At 43.0% G+C, this 26,307-nt stretch overlaps 1 protein-coding gene across 1 annotated transcript in view; it reads right to left on the reverse strand.

Annotated features, from left to right (window-relative positions):
- PRAG1 (PEAK1 related, kinase-activating pseudokinase 1) overlaps positions 1-26,307 on the reverse strand; it is a 51,788-nt gene that overhangs the window by 15,561 nt on the left and 9,920 nt on the right. Inside the window, exon 4 of the mRNA XM_042934412.1 lies at positions 5,779-5,936. Coding sequence (XP_042790346.1) covers positions 5,779-5,936 — 158 coding nt within the window. The remainder of the gene's footprint in view (positions 1-5,778; positions 5,937-26,307) is intronic.

Here is a 26,307-nt window from a genome sequence, read left to right on the forward strand (position 1 = left end):
ACATTAATTGTTAAAAAAAAAAAAAAAAGGCAGCGAAGTATTCCTTCAGAAGGAACCCTGGCTCTCTCAAGAAGGTAAACGTGGCCTGAAAATGGAAACAGATTCTCAACATTCCACAACTGGAAGGAAAACGTGGCATTGGTGAGGAGCCTCTCCGGAACACTTGATCATCCTGAGAAACAATAATCAAGATGTGAATGCGATTTACATGTAAAACAGGAGAAGCACTGTCTCTCAGCTTGGAAAATGGGCCCATGGAAAACGTTCTGTGCCAACAGCCCAAGCGTGGCTCCAGAACCCTGCCTTCCGGTCTCCTGTGAGAACACAATCATTTGGGGTTGTTTTTCCAAATTAACAGTAAAATTAGAAGTTAGTTCAAACCACTTTCACATGCTGTTGATGGAAGCGTAAATTGACATTTTACGGGATAATTTGGGAACATCTATTTAAAATGCATATAGGTTTTGACTTATCAGTTCCACTTCTTTTTTTTTTTTTAAAGCTTATTTATTTATTTTGTGTGTGAGAGTGCGCGTGTGCATGCATGTGCAAGTGGGGGAGGGGCATAAAGACGGGGAGAGAGAGAATCCCAAGGAGACTCCACACTCAGCACCGAATCCAGTGTGGGACTCGATCGATCCCATGACCCTGAGATCAGGACCTGAGCTGAAATCAAGAGTCTGACCCTTCACCAACTGAGCCACCCAGATGCCCCTTCTTCTTCTAAGAATTTATCTTTCAGATATGTTCACCAAATTATCTCAAAGTATGTCACGGGATCTTATTGGAGACTGGTAATGAAAATCACCTAAATATGCATTGTTAAGAGAGGGGTTTGATGAATTCACACAAGGACAAAATATACAGCATTTAAAAAAAAAAAAGAGGTAAATTTAGAGGTTCTGATTGGAAAGACTTCAAGATACATTAAGTATAACAATGTGTCAAATTGAAGTTTATGATATTTTAAAAATACGGATAAAAATTTCTGAGAGGACATAGAAAAATATGCTCAAAGCATGTCAAAGGTGGGAGCTGGGACAGGAGGTGTCTGATGACTTTGACTTTGCCTGTCATATCTTTCCCTGGCGTGTGAATTTTTATCATAAACACATACTGACTTTAGTGACATAATAATATATATTTTAAAATTCAGTGTGGGGCACCTGGGTGGCTCAGTCGGTTAAGAGTCTGACTCTTAATTTTGGCTCAGGTCATGATCTCATGATTCACGGGATCAAGCCCCATGTCTGGCTCTGAGCTGACATCGCAGAGCCTGCTTGGGGTTCTCTCTCTCCCTCTCGCTCCCTCTCTCTCAGCCCCTCCTCTACTGACTCTCTAGCTTTCTCTCAAAATAAATAAATAAGCACTAAAAAAAATTTTTTTTTAATTCCGTTTACAAGAAATAGTTTAAACTAAAACAAAGCTTCACTTTCGTGATATTGTATGGGCTCAGGCCACAGACAATCTTAAAAACGGAGGATCTTTTCCTTTGGGATAGCTTCTTCGTCCTTTACTAATAAATCTCCCTGAACAGAACCCGGGACTCAGTCTGTCTCCAGGGGCGTGGGGGATGAGGAGGGCCTAACCGTGTGAGGGCAAAACACCAAATGTAATATATTAGACCAAACCCACCAGTTTAGGATCCAGTGTTCTGGCAGCCAGAAACAATAATAGCCAGAAGACACTATTTTCAGCTGGGGAGTTTTAGATGCCTTTTCAGGGCTGCTTTTTTTTTCTTACAGAGACTCAGGTACCAGCCTGAGTAGGAGAGCAAATGCTCAGTGAAGGTCAGGCTGTCACTCCTTCTGACTGATGTCTGATCTTTGTGGACTTACTGCCTCTCCTCCTGACAGATCCGCCCTCCCCTCCCCGCCCACCTCCCCGGCTTGATTTTTCCCCACAGCACTTCCTGCCATCTGACACGCCAGCTACTGTAGCCCTTTATCTTCCTCATTGTCCATCTCTCCCCACTGGAATGTGACAGAAAGAACTGGGCAGGTTTGGTGACTGAGGTATGTTCAACATCTAAAGCTGTGCCCAGCAGCACAAGCCTTGGATTTGACAAATATCTACCAAATCAAGGATGCAATTAATGGGTATATTTAAAAAATCCTCTTGGCATCATTACTAAGAAAAACAAGCTGACTACTGTCAAGATTATAGTAAAACCTTGGTTTGCAAGCGTAATTTGTTCGGAAAACGTGCTTACAATCCAAAGCACTCGTATATCAAAGCGGATCTCAAGAACCACTGGCTCCCTTGTGATCATGTGACGTTCGGCATCCCGTACTACTTGTATTGCAAGACATCATTTGTCTATCAAGTTAAAAATTTTTCGAAATGTTTGCTCGTCTTGCAGAACACTCACAGACAAGTTACCCACAATCCAAGGCTTTCCTGTATTTCGTTAACTTGGCTGTATCTCTGGTTTGCCAGTTATAAAAATACCAACACTGACCTGGCACATATCTTCATGTGAATTTACACCTATATTCGCTGTAGACCTCTTATCTATTGCTTGTGCCAACAGTTTCAATCCAAGAGTGCACTCTCTAATCTCCCGTACTGTGGGGACCTGGCCTCCATGATGCCTGTTAAACTGTGCAACCGAATTTTAATGTTATCCTAAATCAAAAAGTTAAATAATCTTAATGTGCCATTGGGTTTGTCTAGTTAAAAGGAAGCATTTGGGGGCACCTGGGTGGCTCAGTCGGTTAAGCGTCCGACTTCAGCTCAGGTCATGATCTCACGGTTCAGGGGTTCGAGCCCTGCGTTGAGCTCTGTGCTGACAGCTCGGAGCCTGGAGCCTGCTTCAGATTCTGTGTCTCCCTCTCTCTCTGCCCCTCGCCCCCCCCCCCCATTTGTGCTCTGTCTGTCTCTCTCAAAACTAAATAAACATTAAAAAAAATTAACAGGAATCATTTAAAGCCCAAGAGTCTTCCAATGACTTTCTTTCTCTCTCTTCCTTCATCTTTTTTTCTTTCTTTCTTTCTTTCTTTCTTTCTTTCTTTCTTTCTTTCTTTCACTTTCTGATGACCATTTGTGATGACTGTCTAGCTGAGCATTTTGCCTCCCATCTATTCACTACAGATGACCTCTTGGCAACATCCATGGATCTGTCCTGACACATGCAGTTTGTCCCTCCCAAACTGAGCATAAACCAAACAACTGCTTAGATGGATTTTTCCTGCCACTGAGTTGACTCACTGTTCAACTGAATTGCCCATATGGACAAATGGGATAACAGATGTGCTTTGAGGAGTATGAGATGCCTCAGAAGCATAAAGAGGTAAAATGAATCTTGATATAAAAATATACAATTTAGACAAACTGGTTTCCAAAATGCAACAAAGTTATAGATTCCAGCTATGTTTGCTCTTCTTATAAAATCTATTATTATTATTTGCCACAAAACCCAAATAGTCGAAAACTAACTTTAACCACTAACTCTGATAAGCTTCTGAGAAATTTATATAAACTGTTAGGATACGCTCTGGAATGACTTTGTCCTCAACTCACTTTACTGCAGATATAAATAGCCTGCGGAATGCATCTTTTTCATTAGCGAATTCTTCCTGACAAACCAAATAGTCTAAAGATATCTTTTGACTTCATATATAATATTAGAGAAGTAGACACTACATTCTGGTCTCCAGGAACTTCAGCTTGAATGAACTCTACCTCTCTTATTCAGCTCCCCTCTTTCAGCTGCAATATTAGTCACAAAAGGCGTGATGGGTAAATATTTCAATATTAGTTTTATAAGGTAAAAGTGAGTAAGAATTCATGGGACTGAAAGATGACTGTCCAGGAACAGATCTACAGCAAGCTGCCTTGGTTAACGAGGAGAAGCAGACTGAGAGCTTCTTACATTTCATGACCAGAGAGACAGAGAGACACAGAAAGAAGAGAGAGAGAGAAAGAATAGAGAGAGAAGGTGTTGGTCTCTTGCCAGCTGCAAAGCATGGTCTGGGGTACAGAGCCATCCACAGGAGCAGCAAATAGAAATGGTTCACTCTAAGGACCCAGAGTCTGGTAACAAGGTATATACTTTTCGTTGATCTAGGAATCCAAGTTTTGAAGTGCATTTCCATTGCAGAACTGGTTCATGATAAAAGAAGAACCATGAAAATACATTCATTTGGATTAGAAAATGCCTGAGTTAGGTGTCGCCACTGTATTCCTAATCCCCAATGGCTCCGTATTTCCCACTTCTTCCTTAACCTACAAAGCTCTTTGCTCCCTCTCCCTCATCAGTTCTAATCGCACTTGAGACATGAGCTCAAGTGCCATCTTCTCCAAGCAACTTCCCTGAACGCTTCCTCAACCCTCACTGACTCCTTTCTCTTCTGGAAGCCTTGATAGCATTCATGTTCTGGAAAGCCCAATCTCCTAGCTTAGACAAGCCACCCATGTGTCATGTGTTTTAGTCTTGTCTCCCTAGCTAGACCTTCAGAGTCCTGAGAGCAAGAGTCATGATTTGCTGGTTCTGAGAAGCCACGTACCCAGGTAGTTCGGGAGAGTTCACATCTAGGCGAGCTGGCTGGTGGCCAGCGGGGGGCTCCAACATACACTGCTCCCTCAGAATCACCCATCGTCCCCCAGAAAGCATGTCAGGGCACAGGGTCCAATGGTTCACGTGCCCCGCCCAGCCCTCTGTGGAATAATCCAGCTCGTAGCATTTTTGCACAATGGGATGGGAAAAGGGAAAAGATGAAATCCCAGGAAAATCTGCAGAAAAAGGAAAGCCTCTTTTGCTATGTCCCACCTAATCGAGATTAAGATATTTCCTGTTTTTAAGTCTGAGCTTTCAGAAGTTTCCCATAAGAACACACCACAGGCTGACTTATGACACATGCTTCAGTGTTAGCAGTACTCATCTCTCAGACGGAAAATTGTTAGTGATCGTGAATTCATGACGGAAACCTCGACTCCAAAATTGCCTACTGGGAAGAAATGTGTCCACAGGAGCGAGAAAGGCCGTCGTGTTAGCACATGTCGAAACATCACACGCTAAAGGGAGTTTAAGAGAAATGCAGCAGAGGAGACACACACACACACACACACACACACACACACACACACACACATACACAATGTCAAAATAATGAGAGGTTTTACTATTACCTGTCCCAACTACAGAAACACAAGACTTCCTTCTGAGGAATATGCCCAATCGGGACATACCCACATTACTACGCCTGAGAGCTTTATCCAGGGAGTGGGATGGACAGTAGACTAATGAAGCCTCCGTGCTTTAATACAACAAACATTTATGCAAGCACCTGCTGTGTCCAAGTAAGCGTGTGCATGTGTGTGTGCAATCATGCACGTAAAAGGGCAAACAAGCTGCAGGAGGGGGAGAAAGGACAGAGAGAAAGAGAAGCACAGAGGGTGAAAACTTGTGGTTGGCATGTACCTAATCCCCTGAGAAGCAATCCCGAGGACAGAAATGGAGAGCAGACCTATATATAAATGGCTTATCACCCAAGGAATCAGGAGTCTTTCAATATGCTTTCACCTTGAGCTTCCTCCCCCTCGTTCCACAGGGACGCAATGTATGTAAGTAGAAAGGGCAGCACGGGACGAGGCACCTTGTCCTGTATTCAAGAGAGAATTAATGCCCACTGCTCCTTGGTGGAGTCCACCTCGTGGGGAAAACAGGACCGAGACAGTGGGTCTAGTTCAGCCATTCCAAATCCTGGCAGCAAGCTGAGGGCTAGCCTTCCAGACTTGGGAGAATCTAAGCCTCCCCAGCAAGGTCGAGTCTGTTACCTCCATCGCTGCAGGTCCTGGAGTCCGAGGCCAGGCTGTCAGTGGAACCCGTGGTGAAGCCGACGTGGACGCCTCTGCAGGGAGGGCTGAGGCTCTCTGCGGAGCCCTGGCTCACTTTTTCCAAATCAGAGCTACTCTTGTTCATCTTTAAAAGATGCCTGGAAGAGGCAAGAACACACAGTAAAAGCAATTAGTTTGGTTTCCATTCAAAAACCAGGCCGATGGATCATGAGCCTACTATGCTCCTGAAGCCTGATAATACCAGCAAGCTTTGAAAAAATGATTCTGGGAAGGGAGAACACGGACCCTTTTGGAACTTTATGCACATGAATGGTAGGAGATTTCTCCAGTGTAGTTAGGAGGAGTGAGTCTATGAAATTGAGACAAATGCCAAAATCATGATTTGGGAGGAACTGCCATCGTATTCTTGACCCCATCTACCAAAACATTTATGTCACCTACTGTACGGTGTATAACATCTCTACAGAGAAAAAAACCGAACATGATCACACAAATCAATGTCTGGAGATATACTGAGATTGGATAGTTTGTGCAAAATCACAGGATAAGCGAATTGCAAATTGGGATTAACGACGTGGGATTTCTTTCTGCCTGGTGCTCTCCTGACATAGCTTCAAAGGGTCTAGTTTGTTCCTTGGAATCAAGGAAAACTTTATATCAATGTAACCAGACCTCTAGTGCGATCCTCAGAAACATGTTAACATAACCTCTCTTCCTGAAGTGCAGAATCTGCCCTTAGGCTTTCTACGAAATCTTTTGTTGCATCTCTAAAGACACCGTGACCAACAAATCAGGGACAGGAACACCAAGTCCAAGAAAAAAATTACTTGCCTCGGAGAAAACACTGCCATTATCAGATAGAGCGGTGTACCTTATTGATTTCTCCTTCCCCCTTTTCCAAGGACTACATGAATATTCACTCTGACCTGACATTTTCGTCACAAAGTGAGGCAGGCCACAATCAATCCGGCTCTTTCCCTGTAGGTGGTAACCCAGATTTGTCTGAACTGGTATTTCCTGATGACATTCCTGTTCCCACTCGGGCAGATCTATATCTCGATATCTGCTGCAGGAAATATACAATGCAGTATTGATTTGGCATCAGAACCGCCTTATTTCATGCACATGACCTTACAGTCAAGAATTTATCGATTGTTCTTTGTGCTCAACATCGCCAGGCCCTGAATTAGTCTTCACAGTCACTGGGATCCCTTGCTTATTACCAGAAAGTTTAGAGAAAGTCTGTTAGCCACCATGAAAATACTCGCCAGGAACATGTCCTTCTCCACACCTCCAATTCTTAGAGCCACAGTAAAAACCTTTTTAAAGCTGTCAAGTGTAGTTGTTTTGCTTTTGTGGGTTTTTTTAGTGTTTATTTTTGAGATACAGAGAGACAGAGAAACAGAGCATGAGCTGGGGAGGAGAAGAGAGAGAGGGAGACCCAGAATCGGAAGCAGGCCCCAGGCTCCGAGCTGTCAGCACAGAGCCTGACGCGGGGCTCAAACCCACAAACCACGAGCTCATGACCTGGGCCGAAGTCAGACGCTTAACCATCTGAGCCACCCAGGCGCCCCTGTCAAGTGTAGTTGTGACAGTGATGGCAAAGGTTGCAACTAATAATATTGCTTACATTTTAATGTCACTGTAGGGATCTGGGAAATATCAGATCTTTAGGAAGTGCTGTGCCAGTAGATTATCTTTATTTTACCCTCTGGCAAAATAAAATCATAGAAAAGTTTTGTAAATTATTTCTATTCTCATCAAATCTCAATAATGACTTTTGCAGATGATGCCTAGATACAAAGTTGTGAGTAATGACAACTCCTCGGTCTAAGAGTGAAGCCAAGTAGGCGGCAACACAACTACCCTGCTCCCCTCCAAAATGGCCTCTGGAGTCCCTCGGTTCTCAGGCCCAGAGAATTGCCAAGGGAGAAATTCCAGCACCAGAGCTGCTGAGCTGGCAAAGCTCCCCATTCTACAAACTTAGAAAAACACTGAATGAAATGTATATAAAGAGATAAAACTAAAAAATACATAAATGTGTGAGTACACACACACACACACACACACACACACACACAGTTATTTATAGCAAAGCACCGAGAGGAAGAAAAATGCTGGGTGCCAGATCAAAGAGGGAACTCAATACCAGAACAGTGCAAGGGACACTTCAACAAAGTGCGTTTGCTGTAGGTTCTGGAAGATGCTCTTTATGAGGTTAAGGAAGTGTATTTCTCTTCCAAGTTATCTAAAGTTTTATATTCTAAATCATTTACAGTTATCAGATTTTAGCAAATGCTTTTTCTACATGTATAAAAAAGGCATACTGTTTCCCTCCTTTATTCTGTTAATGTGATGATTTACATTAACAGCTCTTCTTAAATGAACCCACGCTTGCACACTTTGTATAAACTTATTTTAGTACACATTGCTGGATTCTTTTTACAAATATTTCACTTAGGATTTTTACACTTACATTCAAATGTGAGGTTAGCTCATAATTTTTCTTTCCTATACTGTTCTTAACTAGTACAAAAGTATAAAGGTTAGCTTAGAATCATAAAATGAATTGGGTAACCGTTTCTTTTTCTCAATCACCTTGCGTAGTTTATAGAAGATAGGGATTGTGTGCTCCTTGAAAGATTACTGAAACTTGCCTGTAAAACCATCTAGACCTGGTTGCACTCTAAGTGGGTCAGTACATATGTGTTTCTGATAAACTTGCAATCATGTTTTGAGGACAGAGATCCAAGAAGCAGATCCATGTACAGGAACTTGCTGTGTGCAAATGTAGTGTTGTATCAGTGATTGAAGAACAAACATGTCAGTTCATGGTACTTATACACTAGCTATTTGTAACAGGCCAAAACCCAAGATTTAAAATCTGTTAGAAGAAAAAGTTTATGACCTTGGGATAGGAAGGATCTGTTAAATGAAAATTTTTAAAAAGTAGAAACCATAAAGGAAAAGATAGATCAACTTGATTCTTTAAAATGTAAAGCTCCTGGGGCTCCTGGGTGGCTCAGTTGGTTAAGCCGCTGACTTCGGCTCAGGTCAAGATCTTGCACTTGTGAGTTCAAGCCCCGCGTCAGGCTCTGTGGTGACAGCTCGGAGCCTGGAGCCTGCTTCAGATTCTGTGTCTCCTTCTCTCTCTGCCCCTCTGCCTCTCACGCTCTCTCTCTGTCTCTCTCAAAAATAAATAAACATTAAAAAAAAATTTTTTTTTAAAAGATTAAAAAAAAACCGTACAGCTCCTGGGGAGCCTGGGTGGCTCAGTAGGGTAAGCATCCAAATCTTGATTTTGGCTCAGGTCACAATCTCATAGTTGTGGGATCAAGCCCCAGATAGGGCTTTGTGCTGAGCATGGAGGCTGCTTGCGATTCTCTCTCCCTCTCTCGGCCCCTCTCCCCCTCTCTCAAGAGAAATAATTAAATAAAAATAAACATTAAAACGTAAAAATCCTCTCTGATAAAATAAAGACACCATAAAAGGAAAAAAGCCAAACCTGGGACTGGTACCCATTTGTACCCAAATGTACACACATTTGCAATCTATATAACTAATAAAGTATTGGTATTCAGAATGTTAAAAAAAAATCAACAGACAAATGATGTTATTAAAAAAAGGGCAATGGGTATGAACAGGTAATTCACAAAAGAAAAAATATGAAAGATCAATTGACATATGAAAAGACGATCAACTGTAATCAGATTATAAATACATAAAATGAGATTCCATTTCACATCTATCAGATCAGTCTGGCCATATCAGGTTTTGTCAAGGATGTGGGAAAATGAGAACTTTCTCGCACGGTGTGGGACTGTAGATTGGTGTGTACACACATACACACACACACACATACACACTTTGGATATATATCTTTGAACAATGTTATTTAAATCACTAGTAGTGAATGAATGGCTAAGTCAATTTAGTGAGTCACGGCACCTTACCAGCAGTTTATTTTAACGAAATATGCTATATGACCAGAAAATATGAACATGTTATAGTAAGGATTTTTGGAATGTTTTGTGAAACTTTTCTTTCAGGTGTGTGCTTGTTGGAGCATGATAAAGGCTAAAAACCGTTGCTCCAGAAAAGGAGTCAACAAACATTTCCTTAAAGGGCCAGATGGTAGATATTTTAGGCTTATGGATCATACGATCTCTGTTACAACTACTCAACTCTGCTGTTGAAGCAGGAAGGCAGTCATAGACTTCGTGTAAGTAAATGGGCATGCTTTCCAATAAAACTTTATTCACAGACACAGATGACCACACTGTGGATGGTAGATGCCTAACTCCTGATCTAGACCAGTCTTGTCCAATAAAATTACAACACAAGTCATATATATAATTTTAAACTTTTCAGTAGCCAAATTATAGGTGAAATTATTTTAACGATATATTTATTTAAGAAGATATATAAAAAATATTGTCATCTTAATATGTAATGGGGATAAAAATCATTAATGAGATATTTTACTTCTTTTTTTTTCAGTCTAAGTCTTCAAAATCTGGTGTGTATTTTACACTTACAGCACAGTGCAATTTAGACTAGCTGCTTTTTAAGCTGTTGGCTACTGTACTGTACATTGCTGATCTAGAGAAACTCACACACGGACAAGGTTATCCTCGATGTTACTAACAGCAAGAACAGAATCATAAAACAGTCCAGTGTCCATCAATAAAGGAATGGATACATTGTGGTATAGTCTTAAAATGAAAGATGAGAAAGCATTCAAAAATAAATGAACTTGATTTTGAGGTACTGATATTGAAGTGATCCTTAAATGTTAATGTTAAAAGTAGCTTGCTGCAAAGCAAAACCACAATGAGATGGTCATCTGACACCAGTCAGAATGGCTAGCATCAAAAAGACAAGAAATAACTGTCGGCAAGGCTGTGTAGAGAAAGGAACCATCTTGCACTGTTGGTAGGAATGCTAACTGGTGTAGCCACTGTGGAAACCAGTATGGAGGTTCCTCAAAAAATTAAAAATAGGAAAACCATATGACCCAGCAATTTCTGGGTATTTACCTAAAAAAAGAATACTAATTTGAAAAGATACAAGCACCCCTATGTTTACTGCAGCACATTTACAATAGCCAACATATGGAAGCAATCCAAGTGTCCACTGATAGATGAGCAGATAAAGGAATAAGGAACAGGTGTATATACACACCATAGAATATTACTCTGTCATAAAAAAGAATGATAACTTGCCTTCTGTAACAACATGGATGTACCTAGGGGGGTATTATGCTAAGTGAAACTAGACAAAGACAAATACCATATGAGTCCACTTATATGTGGGATCTAAAAAGCAAAGTAAACAAACAAACAAAAGAAATAGACTCATAAATGCAGAGAACAAAAAAAGTGATTGCCAGAAGGGAAGGAAGTGGTGAGGGGGTGGGGGGTGGACGGTTGAAAGAGGTGAAGGGGATCAAGAGGTTCAAACTTCCAGTTATAAAATAAATACGTCACAGGGATGAAAAGTACAGCATAGGGAATATGGTTGATCATATTGTAATAACTTTGTATGGTGACAGACGGTAACTACACGTGGTGAGCGTTTCATAATGTACGTAATTGTTGAATCGTATGTTTATAAACCTAAAACTAATGTAATATTGTATGTCAATTATGCTTCAATGAAAGAAATTTCTGCAAAAAACAACAAAAAAAAGTAGCTTGCAAAAGGCCTCGGGTACAACGTGATGCCATTTAAATACATTTTAAAAGTACGTAATGATGCTATAATTTTTTTAAATCATATATAGAGAGTAAAATGTAGAGTAATACTCCTCAAGTTCAAGAAAGTGAACACTCTGGGTAACAACGGGAGACTGAAACAAAAACTGAATACAAAGTGATCTTCCGCTGTGCCTGTGATGTTTTATTTTTCTAAAATGGCAAAATGTTAATAATGCTTGAAAAATCTTTGGAGGACACATAGGAAGGTTATTGTTTGAACTTCATTGTGTGCTTGAAATATTCGATAAATTGAAAATGAGCATTTCTAGGAGGAAAGGAAGTCCCTAGGACCTGCATGAGCCCAGGTCAGCTTTCTTGTTCACCTGCTGCTGACTGTCTGAAAAGGCAAGGAACAGGAAGGATGACCCAGCAGGCCCCACAGCGGGACAGGCAGATTCAGTGAAGGTTAGTTGTACCCCAGAATAGCCTTACAGGTGGAAAAAGTTACTTCTCAGACTGAACCATTCTTCTGAGACTTCAGAAATTAGTACTTCCAAATCTAGTCACAGTGAGGGGGAAGTCACAGTCTTGAACTCACCAAGTGAAGGCAGATGAAATAAGATTATTCTTTGGTTGCAGGGTAAACCTTCTGCAGTGTGCACGTGTGTGTGTTGCATGTGCGTGTGTGCGTGCGTGCATGCGTGTGTGTGTGTATGTGTGTGTGTGTAGAGAAGTGGGGAGCTTCCAAAAGTAGACCTCGGTAAATCTAAATATCTAAGCACAAGTGGGATTTTCAGGTTTCTGGGAATGGCTTCTGGGAATATTACTACTGTTTCTCTACTAAAAAGGCTTAAGAAGTACAGGCTCCCTCCAGGTCACAAAAACTCAGCAGGCATTTGAAATGCTCTGGTGTAAATGGGGAAGGAAAGGGGTAACCCTTTCTCTTACTAGCGAAATCTTGGGACTGATGACTCATTTCTGTGAATTGCATCAAAACATCCTGGAAGCCTGTGTCACCTGCCTTCTTAAAAGAATTGCCACTTCAGTGAGGGAATAAGCAAAACTACATCAGATTTCAAAATGAAAGGGAGGCTTGCCATCAAAGCGGAGACTGGCAATCAAGTTGTTTCTGTGTGTCCTATGTATGCAACAGATTTCTCAAGGATCCCTGGAAAAGGCTTAATATTCTGAAGGTGACTATTCTGAGCCCTACTGGATTGCTCTATCAGACATAAGGCCAAATGACCACAGTCAACAACGCACAAGACTCTACTGATTGTTTTTAAAGGCACTTTCCCCTCGTTAATGATAGTTTGTCTTTCAGAAAACGGGTGCAAACCACCTATAAGATGAAATCTGATGTCATGTGATTTAAGGAAGTGGCTTCAACGGGCCGAAACCACACACTCCAGTCTTTCCTCTCTGGGTGGTAAATAACATTCTTATCAGCTGCAGGGCGAGCGCGGTCCGCACAGATGTCTTTGCTCGCGCAGTGTGATAAACGATTTGTTCTTGCTCAGACTTCCTTTCCTGCCTCCCGTTGATTAGACACAGTCACAGGAGAGTCGGATGAAATACACGGCCGGTGGCACAGTGTCCTTAGAGAATGAGCCCTGCAGCTGCTGCCCGGTGTTTTTAGAATGGCTTTTCCCCCCATTGTCCTCAGAGAATCCAGCCCTGCCAGGGTTTTCTCCGTACCGTATTGGTAGAAAGCTGGAAAAAAAAATCATCCGGGCGGAAGAGCCATCTGCCAGACTTCCTCATTCATAGGAACCAGTCTCATCTAAAAATACCCCCGAGCTTTTAGGACGTCCGAAATCCTTAACGGATGCCGGGCCCTTTACAACGTAGTAGAGACTGCGTCCCCAACTCTGCATGGCCGCTAGGCTCCTCATAGGACAGCACAGTTCAAAGTGTGACTGCGGCAAAGGCTCGCTGTCACTGCCCTCACTTGTGTTCAGTTCACCTGCATTTGGGGGAAGAGTTCTCTGCCTCTGGGGCAGAAGCTGGGAAAACCCAAGTAACACCAGCGTGCAGTTTTAGACCGGGTCTCCAGACCCTGGTCCACAAGCACCAAGTCCTCGGATGGGTCACATTCACTGCCAAGTCTGGTGATGACTCGGGGAAGACCCGTGAGCTAGCTCTGAAAGCACGAACAGGGTAGAAGATTCGATACACATTTTTTTTAAATTGCCAAGAAGAAGTGAAAACAGACGAGTTTTAGATGCAAATAAGTCAAGTCATGCCCAGATAAAAGAATGAGAACCTCTTACCATCCTAGACTCTGGCCTGTGCTGCCGTCCTCATCGGCATGGCCTCCCAGAGCCCGGGGACAGGCTGGGCCAGTGACTGCGGGGTCCCATGGAGCAGCCCTGAGGAGGAGGGCCAGCTTCGGCAGCGGGTGGCAGATCGCCTCGTCAGCCTGCTGTGAATTCGCCGCTCAGAGCTCTCCTTTCCCCTCAGTTCCTCTCTGACTTTTCTATAAAATGCACTTCCTGCTAAAGCACAGGAAAGTGGGGACGGCGCTGCCTCTGACCTGAGGCTTTCAATCTCCAATTGTCTTGTTGGGCTCCAAGTTTGAGGCAATTCAAATGCACTCTGAAACACGGCAAGCTTCACCCCACTTATTCTCTACTATTTAGCCACATCCTAAGGTCAAAATCATTGAATGATTCAAGCTGAAACACTGGGTTTGCTCAGTAAATAAGAGCACCTTATTTTACTTCTCTTATGCCTGTATCATCCGCAGTGTGCCCCCTGTCCTGTCTATCCTGAATACCATTCCCAAGGTTTTCCAGAAATAAATTTTGACTGCCTACTCATGGTGAGCACTGTGTTAGGTGTTAGAGATACAACAGTGAGTAGAGGTGATGCCATCCCTGCTTCAACAAACCTACAACCGGGAGATAAATATTTACCAAGCTCCTCTAAGACAGTATGTAGGGGGTTCAATCCAAACCTTCAGAATAGATCTGCAGCCTTGGGGTTGAGCATCCTGACTCAAAATCTTTCTAAAATACTGCTCCCATAATGATGGCTGACCCTGATGAGCCCTACACAGAGCTCTTGTAAGTATTCGTAACCCGGGACACCCCATTAGATCTCGGGTCCTCTGTGGTAACTGAAACACACACCCCAGATATTCTTTGCCAATCTCAATTTCAAATATTCCTCCCCCCCCACACACACATACATACACACACACTGTTTATATATTAGAACATCTGACTGGACTCCTTGTTTGAAAAAAAAAATTACCATTTTGATTAATATACTACTACTTTCCCTCCTAAATCCTTTGCTCTGATTGGGCTAGTCTCCCATTGTCCCCAAAGCACTCTACATTAACTGTCCCCTCCCCACCCTGGCTCTGGGGAAACCACCGACTCTCCCTTTCAAAGCTTTACATTCCTCAAGACCCAGCATCAGTATCACTTACCTACAAATCCCTCCCAAACCACCGCAGTCTTTTCTGGCTCTTCTGCTTCTGCTGGACCTCACACCCAACTGAATCTGATTCACATCACTGGGCATTAGGTTATAATCCTGGTTAGATTATTCTAATTGTTTCATGTGAAATGGGCTTGTTACCACACCCAAATTATAAACTGTTTGAGGAGTTGTATCATAGTCAGAATATACTGGAACCCAGAGGAATTATTAAATAGTTCTTGATTAAGTTTATCTGCCTCTGTTTCAGTAACTCGGTAGCATCTGGGAGGAAAAAAGTTTCCTTTTACAAAAGAATGACTCTTGTCCAGCAAAACTTGCAAAAGGCAGGAACACTGTGCGAGCACCCCTCCATAAAGCTGGATTCGACAGCTGAAACTTTCTCATATTTACAAAATACAACAGTCCCCAAATATCCTGAATTTTCACAAATCTTGTGGTTAAAAAAATTTTTTTCTCCAAGAGATGGGATGAGAAAGGCAGATAACTATGCCAGAAAGTTTGTATTGTTTTTATCGTTGGTTCTCTTTGATGAAGCTGTGAAGGGGGTTATTTTCCAAGTATCTATGAGCCACCTGCAAGGGCTAATAAGTCCAGTCTCCTCTGGGGGCACGTTTCCCCACAGATTTATTAGCGTGTATAAAGATAGGAAATCAGTTTCATTTTCAGTCAGGTGACCTCAATGTTCCCCATGGTGCAGGCCTGTTCATTTGCATCTACAGTTAATGCACTGGTGACTTCCACAGTCCACAAGCTGAAACACCCTTTGGTTCAGTGGAAAACCATTTAAAAATAGGAATAAAGCCATATTTATTTTTAAAGATAGGGACGTATACACACACACACAGGAACACACACATTTAGGTCAGTAGTTGGTTTTAGGGAAGGATAAAAATGCTTAAATTGGTCAAACGGAAATTTGCAGGCATTTGTCCTGACTATACGCAGACATACTTTGGCACTGAGAGATACAAATATTTTTAAAAGATGACCTTTCAGGTCTCAGGAAAAAAAAATGTCCTTAATCTGCAGCCCCCGTCTGCGGGGTAATTTTTGTGTACTTTCCTAGAGAAGCTCTGGGCTGCCAGGTGAGGGAGTGAAGAAGGCAGAGGTTTGGAGGTACCTGGCGTGGGAAGCTGAGGCTAAGGGCAGACGAGGAGCCGCTAAGGGGCAGACTAGGAGAGACCCCGTCACCAGTGCGCTACACTTTCATCTCCAATATGATCATCTAAGAACAGAGGCCTCACGTCCCGGCCTGGAAAGTCAAGGAGGACGGTCTTCCATCCGTTCACACAGGGGCAGAAAGGAAGAGATGAAAAGATGAGTAATGAGTGGACCACCAAGCAGCTGCAATCCACAGAGGGGCACCGCCCGCTACCCGCCCCACCTACAGGCCAGCGCAGCGTGGGAGGACCCTCAGGAGCCATTGGGAAGAGCAGCCACGCAGGCATTTGCATAACTTTCCCGATGGGTTTCAGAGTCACCTAGGAAGGCCTCCGATGTGGTGGTTAAGACCGTGAACACACGGGCTCTGCTGCCGGGTTTGGATCCCGGCTCCACTGCTTCCGGGCTGGGTGCCTTGGAAAGGGCACCTGATCTCTCTGTGCTTCAGCCTCTCATCTATCCCATCCATCCTAAAGGGGGTAACAATAATACTTATCTCATGGGGCTGTTAGGAAGTGTCAATGAGTTAATACTTACTAAGTGGTAAAAACAGCACCAGATACACAGAGGGTGTTACTTATACAGAAAGATGAATGGATGGGATGGGGAGACAGACACACAGGGAGACTCCGCCGTCTCCAGTAAACTGGGGGGTTCTAACTGGAGAGATGAGGAAAACAGCGATGGGTGGCGGATGTCACTCTCGTTACCTCTACTTTCGTTGTGGTTCCATCAGGATGAGGCTCCGAAGGCATGCATTATTCTAAAATAAGTAGGAAGAACTTCTCTTTCTATCAACCAGACCTCAGTTTGAATGTTCGTATTCACGACCTTGGTAATTTGTAGTGTAGCCCCAGGCTCAGGGGCTGACAAAGCCCACATCTGACCAGGTTGCTGAGCTCCATTATACACAAATTTAGCAATGCAAGAACCTCTTTTGTTACATTAGCCTGCCTCCCACCTGCAAAACAGAACCTCCCAGGATTCCTTCCCTGTTCACAGCCCCTCTCCGCCCCCACTGGCGGACTCTGGTGGTTGAGTAAACCATAGTAGTAGTGAATTCTTACTCACCCACTTGGGAATTACTGTTCTACTCCTGACCTATTCCTGTTGGAATCCAGCCACCAATATGATCTGTGCCTGACCAGAATCTTCCTGTTTGTAGATGACTGGTTTTGGCAACCACGCTTTCAGAATTCTCTTTTCCTCTTTCTCTTGACTCAGCAAATGCTCCAGATCCACTTGGTCGACCCAGTTTCTGAGCCCAACTATTGGCTTAAGACCTCTGTGTGTATTTAAATTAGACTTTGGTCCTACCCTGCTGGCTTGGGAGAGTCAGACTATTTGCAACAAAGCCCCTACATGATCTGCTTCTCCACGCCCCACTCCGGCCCAGTCTGTTGCCCAAAAAGGATGAGGTTCCTTTCCCACTCCCAGGTCACTTCTTCAGCCCCGTTAGCTGCTTCTCAACAGCTCCATCACCCTGGCCTCCGTCCTGGCTGGCACCTCCCCAACCTAAGTAAGGATTGTGGTCACCCAATTCCACCATGGTGGTAGGGTTTCCCTACCCCACTGATTCTCACCAGGTGGGTGTCCTACCATTCAACTCAATTCTGACACGAGCTAACCCGGAGACAGCATCAGATTCTGCAGGTTAAGGGCTCAGCCCCGCTACACCGCCCAGGAAAATCACAGGTTCATGACGCCACCTGTGCTCCTGACCAACAGGCTGTAGATCGGAGGTTCCAACAATCTCTTCCGTGGGTCCGATTCATTTGCTAGAGCAGCTCACAGAACTCAGAGGAACATTTCACTAACAGAAGGTAACCCAGGAGCAGCCAGACAGAAGAGACGCATAGGACAAGGTATTGAGAACGGGCACGGAGCCTCCGTGACCTCTGCCGGTGCACCGCTCTGCCCACATTTCCACAGGTTCACCAACCTTGTAACTCTCCAAACGCCATCCTTTCGGGGTCTAATGGAAGCCTCGTTACATTGGTACGGTGGATCAAATCACTGGCCACAGAAGACGGAGTCAACCTCCAGCCCCTCACGCCTCCCCAGGGGCTAGGGGGCGGGACTGAAAGTTCTAACCCTGTAATCACCTGGCAGATTTCCTGGCAACCAGCCCCCATCCTTAGGTGGGTCCAAAAGTCACCTCATTAACATAATAAAACACACCTTTATGGCTCCTAGGAAACTCGAGGAGTCGGGCGAGTTTTAGGAGCTCTGTACTAGAAACAGGAACGGAGACCAAAGATTTATTTCTTATTACAAATCAGGACATCACACTAGGTAACGACAATCATCTGCCATCTTCACTCCTGCACCGGTCGGTTGGCCAGTGCTTCTCCAGGAAAGCGCTTAACCGTGCAGCCTGGGGCCACAATTGATTCACGTTCCCTGCCTTCAGCTAGCTCTGGGGGCTTCCTGGGAATCCTTGCACTTGACCTCCCATTCTCCAAAGCAGCTATGACAAGCTCTTCCAAACATTCATTTTTCTTTATATTCTTTGTTGCCATCCTTATCTCTGGCAAATAAGTTCTCTCTCTCTCTCTCTCTCATGACTCAGTCTTTCTTATGTTCCTGTTTACTTCAAGTGTAGAGAGGTGAGATCATCGTATGCTTCGATTAATGAAACACCTTCACATTGATCTGTGTTATTTTAGTTTTTCCCTTCATCCCCATCTCTACACTAATTCTCCACTTTCCCAATTTCCCACTCGCAGGTACTCACTGGGTTTCCTTGGATATATACCCTTGGACTTATGTTTTTAAAAGATATGGGGTTACTTTACATGTTTTCAATTTATATTCATTACATTGTGTTACAGATCTTGTTCTGCCTCTCTGTTATTTCACTCGATACTAGTTCAAGGTTCATCCATGTTTCTGATTATACATCCAGCCCACAGCTTCTGACTGCTGTTAAGTATTTCATTTCACAATCATGACATTTTACTCTTCTGTTTTCCTAGAAAGGAATATGTGGGCTTGTACCAACCACCTGCCACTGTGAAGGATGTTGTAATGACCTTCATCATATACGTTCCCTTATTGACCTATGCGTTTCTCTGAGGCCTAACACTGAGGAATGAAGATTGCAGGGGCGGAATGTATACTTAATTTGACTCAATAATTCATACTAGGTCCACCTATACCAAGTCCTCAATATTTAGTGACTAAATGACTGTCAAGACCAAGAAAACTTCAGACTCTGAACAGTGAGGAGTCTCTTTCATTACGTTTCTCTGCTTTTATAAGAAATTTGGACCAGAACTGAAAGTAGAAAAGAAGTAGGGTCAAGGAGCTGGATTTAGGATTCACCGGTAGAGGCGATTTCTGTTTCAGGTTTTGGAGAGGACGTGAATATACAAAAGACATTTTGAGAGATTTGATGGGAGGTCACCAAGTAAACGTAACAGATCAGTGAATATTCTTATCCCAGTTCTCTTGTTTTCTTGTACTTCCTCCTCAAGAGACATGCTCTGTCTCCACATTGAACATCTCTATGAAACAGATAATCTAACTCATCACCAGCCAAGAAGACTCAGAAAATTGTATGTTCTATGTGTATGAAAATGATGGTTTTGTTGTTTATCTCCCAAATTTAAATTTATATTATAGCACTAAATTTTCATTTTCAAACTATCCCTCTAAAAGATTTGACATACTTCCTGCCCCTACTCCCTCACTCACCTGTTGAGGGCATAGAAAAGAAAACCATTGCTACAAACAAAAGAGGGTAAGGCTAAGTGAACACACATTATTTAATGGGTAAAAGACATAACGCTAACTCTTATTTACTCAAATACAGATCTCCAAAAAGGTTAACATTCATGGAATATTCATAACCGCTCATCCAGAGACTACAAAACATTTTGACACTAACAGTGTGAACTTTGAGGCTGTAATCAAAGAGACAACCACCGTCTGCCAACGTCTGCTTAGGACAGCTTGGGTTGTACAGAACACAGATCCTCTCCCAGGTATGGAACTCTTAAATTAGTGTAGGGAGTAGTTATTGACCACCAATGATTTTACATTATAGATTTTAGATTCTAAATCTTAGATTCCAAACTTGGATTGATAAATATCCAGCACAGGCATCTACACCCCCACTGGCATCACCTGCAGACAGTACTAACTGATCAAGGGGAGCCTTCCCACAGGTCACCCTGTTTTCCACGTGGAGCTCCCAGGCTGCTACTCCAATTGATTGGAACTGGTGTGGAGGATGCAACCTAATGGCCCTCATGGTTCAAAAACATTCCTTCGTAAAACCTTCCTTTTGATCTGCACATATTAATAAGAATTATCTTTAAGTGCATCCCCACTGTGACTCGTTTTAAAATTCCAAAGACTTCCTCCCTTTTTTCCAGATCTTCAAGGTCCTTTTACTTACTGATATGTCAATTTATCCCAACTGTTCTTGCATTTATCCAAGGTAGCTGTATTCATTTTGACTGCCATTTGGAGCTCCCTGAAGAGCAAGACCCATTCTGAAGGGCTTTCTGCAACCCAGGAACATACATGGTAACAATGCCAATTAACCTCCTAGGTTGTAGACTTCAGATAAGTTTTTATAGCAGATGCATAAATGGGCATGAAGTGGCTGAAAAACAGCAAACAAGGAAGTCAGCGGATCATCTGACAGTGATGGATACTGGAGAGTAAGATGAGTAAAAAGGGAAGGAGTTTTCAAAGCACTCTAGAATCTGGAAGTTCCCCTTCTGCCCCCTGCCCCCATGGAGAACAGCTGTGTCTGTGAGTCAGCCTGTTCGAGAAGCACAGAGAATAAGCCATCCAAGGCATTAGACAACAGCTACACAAAGCAGGCAGCTTTACAAAGTTGTATGGAAACAGCAGGAGCACCTTAACAGCCAGCATCTTTAGGGATGTGTCCCAAAGTCAATATAAAGCAAGAATGAGCAATTCTAGTACAGAGGATGAAGCCTGATCTTAAACTCTGAAAGTTATCAGCTGCAGAAAGGGCCACTGAGTATTCTTTGCAGTTGGTTTACCAACCCTGATAAAAGGAAGTCCTTTCGTGAGCAGACCAACGATCTCAAAATAACAACAAATTACTCACACCACAAATCGTGATCATTTCTCACCAACTGGTGAGTTCTACACCCAAAAAGTAGGCAGGCAAATTTACAAAAAAGTCCCTCTGATCACTTGATGGACAAAGGGGGCTCGATCATGTGCCCCACACTTGTGTTTTCCAACCCACCTCAGAAAGCATAAAAAATATATTCCCAAGAGAAGTGAAGCCACACTTAGAATTTCTTGAGACTCACTGCTGGGGAAAAAAGTCCTTAGGTGATTACTACCTGAAAGGAACATTTTTGTGGAAAGAGGAGAGGGCTGGTTCCACACACCTGCTCAGCTTTAAAAAAAAAAAAAAAAAAAAAAAGGGCAGCAGAGTATGAGTCCAGTTGCAAAACTGAAATGTATAATCATTAGAGGGAAATTAATCCATGAAAGGATGCATTGTGCCTATATGGTGTTTGCCCACCTTGAAGCATTAATAATTATTAACTTCAGCTTCTTTTACTCAAGATTACAATGTTCTACTGAGCAAGGCTAGGCACAGAATTCTAGTGGGCTGTCCAGTGAAAAATCAGGCTAAGATCTGTAGTTCGCTCTGGCTTTTTTCCCCCAATTCGATAATCCTTTATTGAATACCTACTATGTCCCAGGCACTGTGCTACAAGGTAGCCTATGGGAAAGTCAAAGAAAAATGTATGAAACATGGTGCTTGCACTCCTAGGAGTTTACAATTTCTTGAGGAGATACAAATATGGATCCAATGTAATGCAGTGCAAGACAATACTGTGTTAATTACCAAAACAGAGGCATGAACAGAGTACTGGGGCAATCCAGAAACCTGGGTTTCAGAAAGATACTGATACAAGTGTTTAAAGCTACTTGTTTCTTTCTCAAGCACAGTGCTTTTGGAGAAACTGAAATAAACAGGGCACGGTCTCTGCCTCCAATTTAACCAGTATTTCTTGAGCATCTATTATGTGCCAGGCACCACACAGGATATTGTGTTATTACTGATGGCTAAGCATGCTCATGACCTTCAAGGAGCATCTTCCCCAACCCTGACTTTTCAAAAATAAGTGGTTGTCTGTATACCTGTACTAAGCTTGGTCTTGGATCGAGTCAAAAGACACTTAAAGAAAGGACTATTCTTTCATTCCTCTTGGACGCCAAGCTGAGCTTACCTCTGTGTTACTCAACAGAATGAGAATGTGCTGAGAATCCAGTTGCTAGGATGACCAGTCTCATCAAAGGAAACCAAAGAAGAGGGAGAACCCTTGGTGGTCATGTTACACACCTACTGATTCGATGTATACCAACTCAACCCTTAGGGGCCTTAAAGAGCAGAACCCCAGTGACTGACTTTTAGCACCTTAGAACATAATAGGAAGTAGGCGGTTAGCAGATATCTGATGAATTAAAGAACCACGAATCCCTAGCCTTAGCCATGAATGTATGCTTAAAACTGGAGAAAACCTCCAAAATATTTGATATAGACTACTGCTCAACTCAGTAATTTTTTTAAATTACAGAAGAGAAATCTAGGAATCAATGTTAATGGTCCCTGGTCCCGACAGCGTCATTAGATATCCAGTGATTTTAGGTTCTGTCCACAAACTCACGGGAAGAAGCCGACTATTAATTTGCCCCTGGTCGGGAGCAGAATCTAACCTTAACCTTGCATTGTGGATGTGTTTTGTTCTGTTTGCCAAAATTGGTGAGTATATGTGCAGGCAGTTTCTCTCCCTGAAGTATCCCCAGTATTCATTCTTTCCTGGTCCACGTTGACCTCCAGCCGACTTATCTCAGCTTTGTCAAAAAGGCTAAACACAGAGAAGATTCTCAAGGCACATACAGTGTTTTCTAATACAAACTGTGATTTTCAAAATGCCACACAGAAAAGCCATCAGGACTATGGGATTTCCTAGTAAATAGTTGCCATCCCACCGTAATCCACTATAGCAGAAAGTATTGCAGGAATAAAGCATCTGGAGCTTTACGCAGATTGTAGACGGAGTCTGGAGATAAATACCAATCCCGGCCATGGTACTCATATACTGAGAGTCCATGTTACCAAGAGACCACACAATGAAGTCATTTTGCTCCCTCTGGTTAGCCAAGTGGCCACTTCTGTGGACAGAAAAGTGCTCCATCCATGACCCCGTCATCACCTGTCTGCTGAGAAGAATGTGGGAGGGAGAGGGGGGAGTCAAGCGTGAACAAAGTCCCGAGGACAGACTCCGTCTCTGCTCTCCGGAACCCACCCCCCCTCCCCAGAGGAGGGGGAGAATGCAGTCAAGTAGCGGGTTAAAATTACAATCAGCATGAGTGATAACTTCAAAAGTAAACTTCTCTCACTTTTTCGGAGAAATGTTTTACTTTCAATTAGTCTCACCTAGGGCCAGACCTTTGGACACTAAAACCATATAAACCTTGTCTGAGTTCTTATTCCCTTGCTGGGCTCCAACTCCTCCTCTCAGTTCAGGTCTCTCATCCTAATTTGGGGTTTCTCCGTGAAATTCCCGTCTGCCCTAATCAGATGATCCTCCCTCAACTGACCTTGTCACTCAAAAGCCATATGTCATTTAAAACCAGGTTTGCAACTGCGAAGAAATAAAAGGCAGAAATAAATTTGATTCTTCTGCATCTTAATTATTTCCCCCAGGCACTGCTATTCTCATTAAACTGCCTTAAGTCTTGAACATGACATTTAAACTAAGAAGTTTAATGAGAATAGCTGTAATGTCATGTAGGACAAAGGTTCTCAATGCCCATGTCCTATGGTGGGAGCCCTTTAGAGGTGTTGAAGTGCACCTAGTTTTCCTCCCAGTAGTTGAGGTACAGTCTGGGTCCGTGGGTACCTGCTGTTGCCAAGGCAACCACCTGCACATCTGGGCTCACCTACTTAGACTGACAGACCTCACTGACTCTCTGGAATGATTTAGTGCTCCAGTTTAGGGCAGAGTTCAAAGGTGAAGATTGACAGGTACTTCTGGTTAGGAGACAAACCTGTGGGAAATAAGTCCTACATGACATTACAGCAAGAGTTTTCTCCAGAACCCTAATGGGAGTTTACGGAGGACAATATCTCAGACAGACAGATAAGCTACGGCCAAACATCCAAAATAAGACCACAGGAAAGTCAGGTCATTCTCAACATCTTCCCCCCCCCCCACCCCCCCAAGCCACAATTTTGTAAAATAGGACCACAGGCAAACCAGAAAATGATTGTGTTCTTCCAGAATAGTCCAAGAAAGCAGAAGGAACTAAGTAAACATAAGTGAAAAGTAACACTGTCCTGCATGAAACAACCCCTTTCTCTAGAGGGTCGAGTGTACTTAATACACCTCATGAGATTCGTTCTCTTTACTTGAAAGTGAGGCTGATTCTTAGAAATAGGACCTATTAGCAAATGGCCCATGGAAAGAAATTAAGTTAACCTTGAAGGTCATTCAAAGACCTTCTAACATCTTCCATCTTGCAAATTGACATCAGCCTAACATAGTTACCACTGTGCTACTGGTATTGGTCCTGCATCAACTGTGGGCTGTATTCTCATTAATGGTCCAATTTGCCATCACCCTGACCTGCTAGATTTGAAGACTGGGGGTTTCTGGCACCCTCCTCAGAAGGATTTGGAAGTACTGAGTTCCAGAATTAAAAATCAGCTTATGGTCCCAAGCCTGTCCTCTTATCTCCTCATGAGGGAGACGTGATGACTCAAGACATGTCAGTAATGATTAAAAAATCTTCCCCAAATGAAAATATATACGAGTTTGTTTTATTTTAAATAGTACCAGATGCTCTTTTCTCTTTTCTGGGCTCCCTTAAGCCAAATTTATTTCCCAGACTTTTTTTTTCCTAAAAGCCCTTAAACTAACAACTTTTTTTGTTTGTTTTTTGTTTTTAAGAGCTGGAACCCAGGACCTCTGAGATTCCCACCTGGTTTGAGCTATGTATAATCCAATGGTTTTATCCTATAAACTGGGCCAAAAACCTCAGATCTCAACCCAGATGCTAATGCAAACCCTGAGTTATGTTGCTATGGTGACTGGATGCCTCCAAGCCCTTAATTCTTACATGAGAAAGGTTTACTTTCTTCTCTGAGGAATGAGGGGGTGTTCAGGTGGGTGCCTGGGATTGAGCCAGAAGTTTCCTATAGGGTGTGGGTGTCCCTGCCACAGTCAAGAGCTCCAGGTGGCTTTTGCCTACATAACTATACCCTCTACTGGATTCTGTTCATCTCATTCGAGTCTTTCAGCAACAGGGTGTTATAAAAGTATTGTTATTACTATCCAATTTTAGGGAGGCTCAGTCATGGCAAGTGGCTTGCTCAAGATCACTCAGCCCATAGATAAGACAGATGCATTATAAACTTGATTTTCTGATCAAGTTCAAAGCCCATGCTTCTCACTAACCAACCCAGGCCGGAGGCAGACAGATGTCTTGTTCACTTCCTACACCTGCTAAAGCGCCCTATGTATTTAGGAGCAGGTACAGCTGTGTAATCTTGGCAGGTGACTTCAGCTCCTTCTATCTCTGTTTTGTCATCTGTAAATTGGGGATGGTAATTCCTATCTCCTAGGGCTGTTCTGAGGATCAAATGAGTTAATATGTCTAATTCCCTTACATCCAGGCCTGGTCCATAGTAAGTACCATATAAACGGGAGCTATTCTTAGCTGCTGGATCCCTTATTCACTCGGGAAGTTAAAACTATAGCCAAAGAGAGTCTGCAATCACCTGAGGATGTCTATACCACTGGCGGGTGGCCAGCGCAATACCAGAACAAAGTAGTGGTCATTGAAAAAGCCCATGTTAGAGAGCATCATAGCCTGAGACGCCTTGATGTTCAAAGTCAAGTATTCACAGCTGCATCTCTCTGTGGTCAGTTTCCCCGCTTCTGACATCAACCCGGAGGCACGTAAGCTGAAACAGAATCACTGGAAATGACACCGCTAGAGAAAGTCTGTTTGGAAAAGCTGTCATTTTTTAAAAAACAGCAGGCTTCTCCTTTCCCTGATAGGAATCAGTTTTGCTCGAAGAAGGACATTTTTTTTTTCTTCCAGAATTTAAATTCCATGCACAACTCAATACCTTTAAAAAGGCATTTATTTACCTTAGGCCTTTGAAAGGTACTTTAAA

Source organism: Panthera leo, chromosome B1 (assembly GCF_018350215.1).
Source record: "Panthera leo isolate Ple1 chromosome B1, P.leo_Ple1_pat1.1, whole genome shotgun sequence".
In the NCBI taxonomy this organism is placed as follows: Eukaryota; Metazoa; Chordata; class Mammalia; order Carnivora; family Felidae; genus Panthera; species Panthera leo.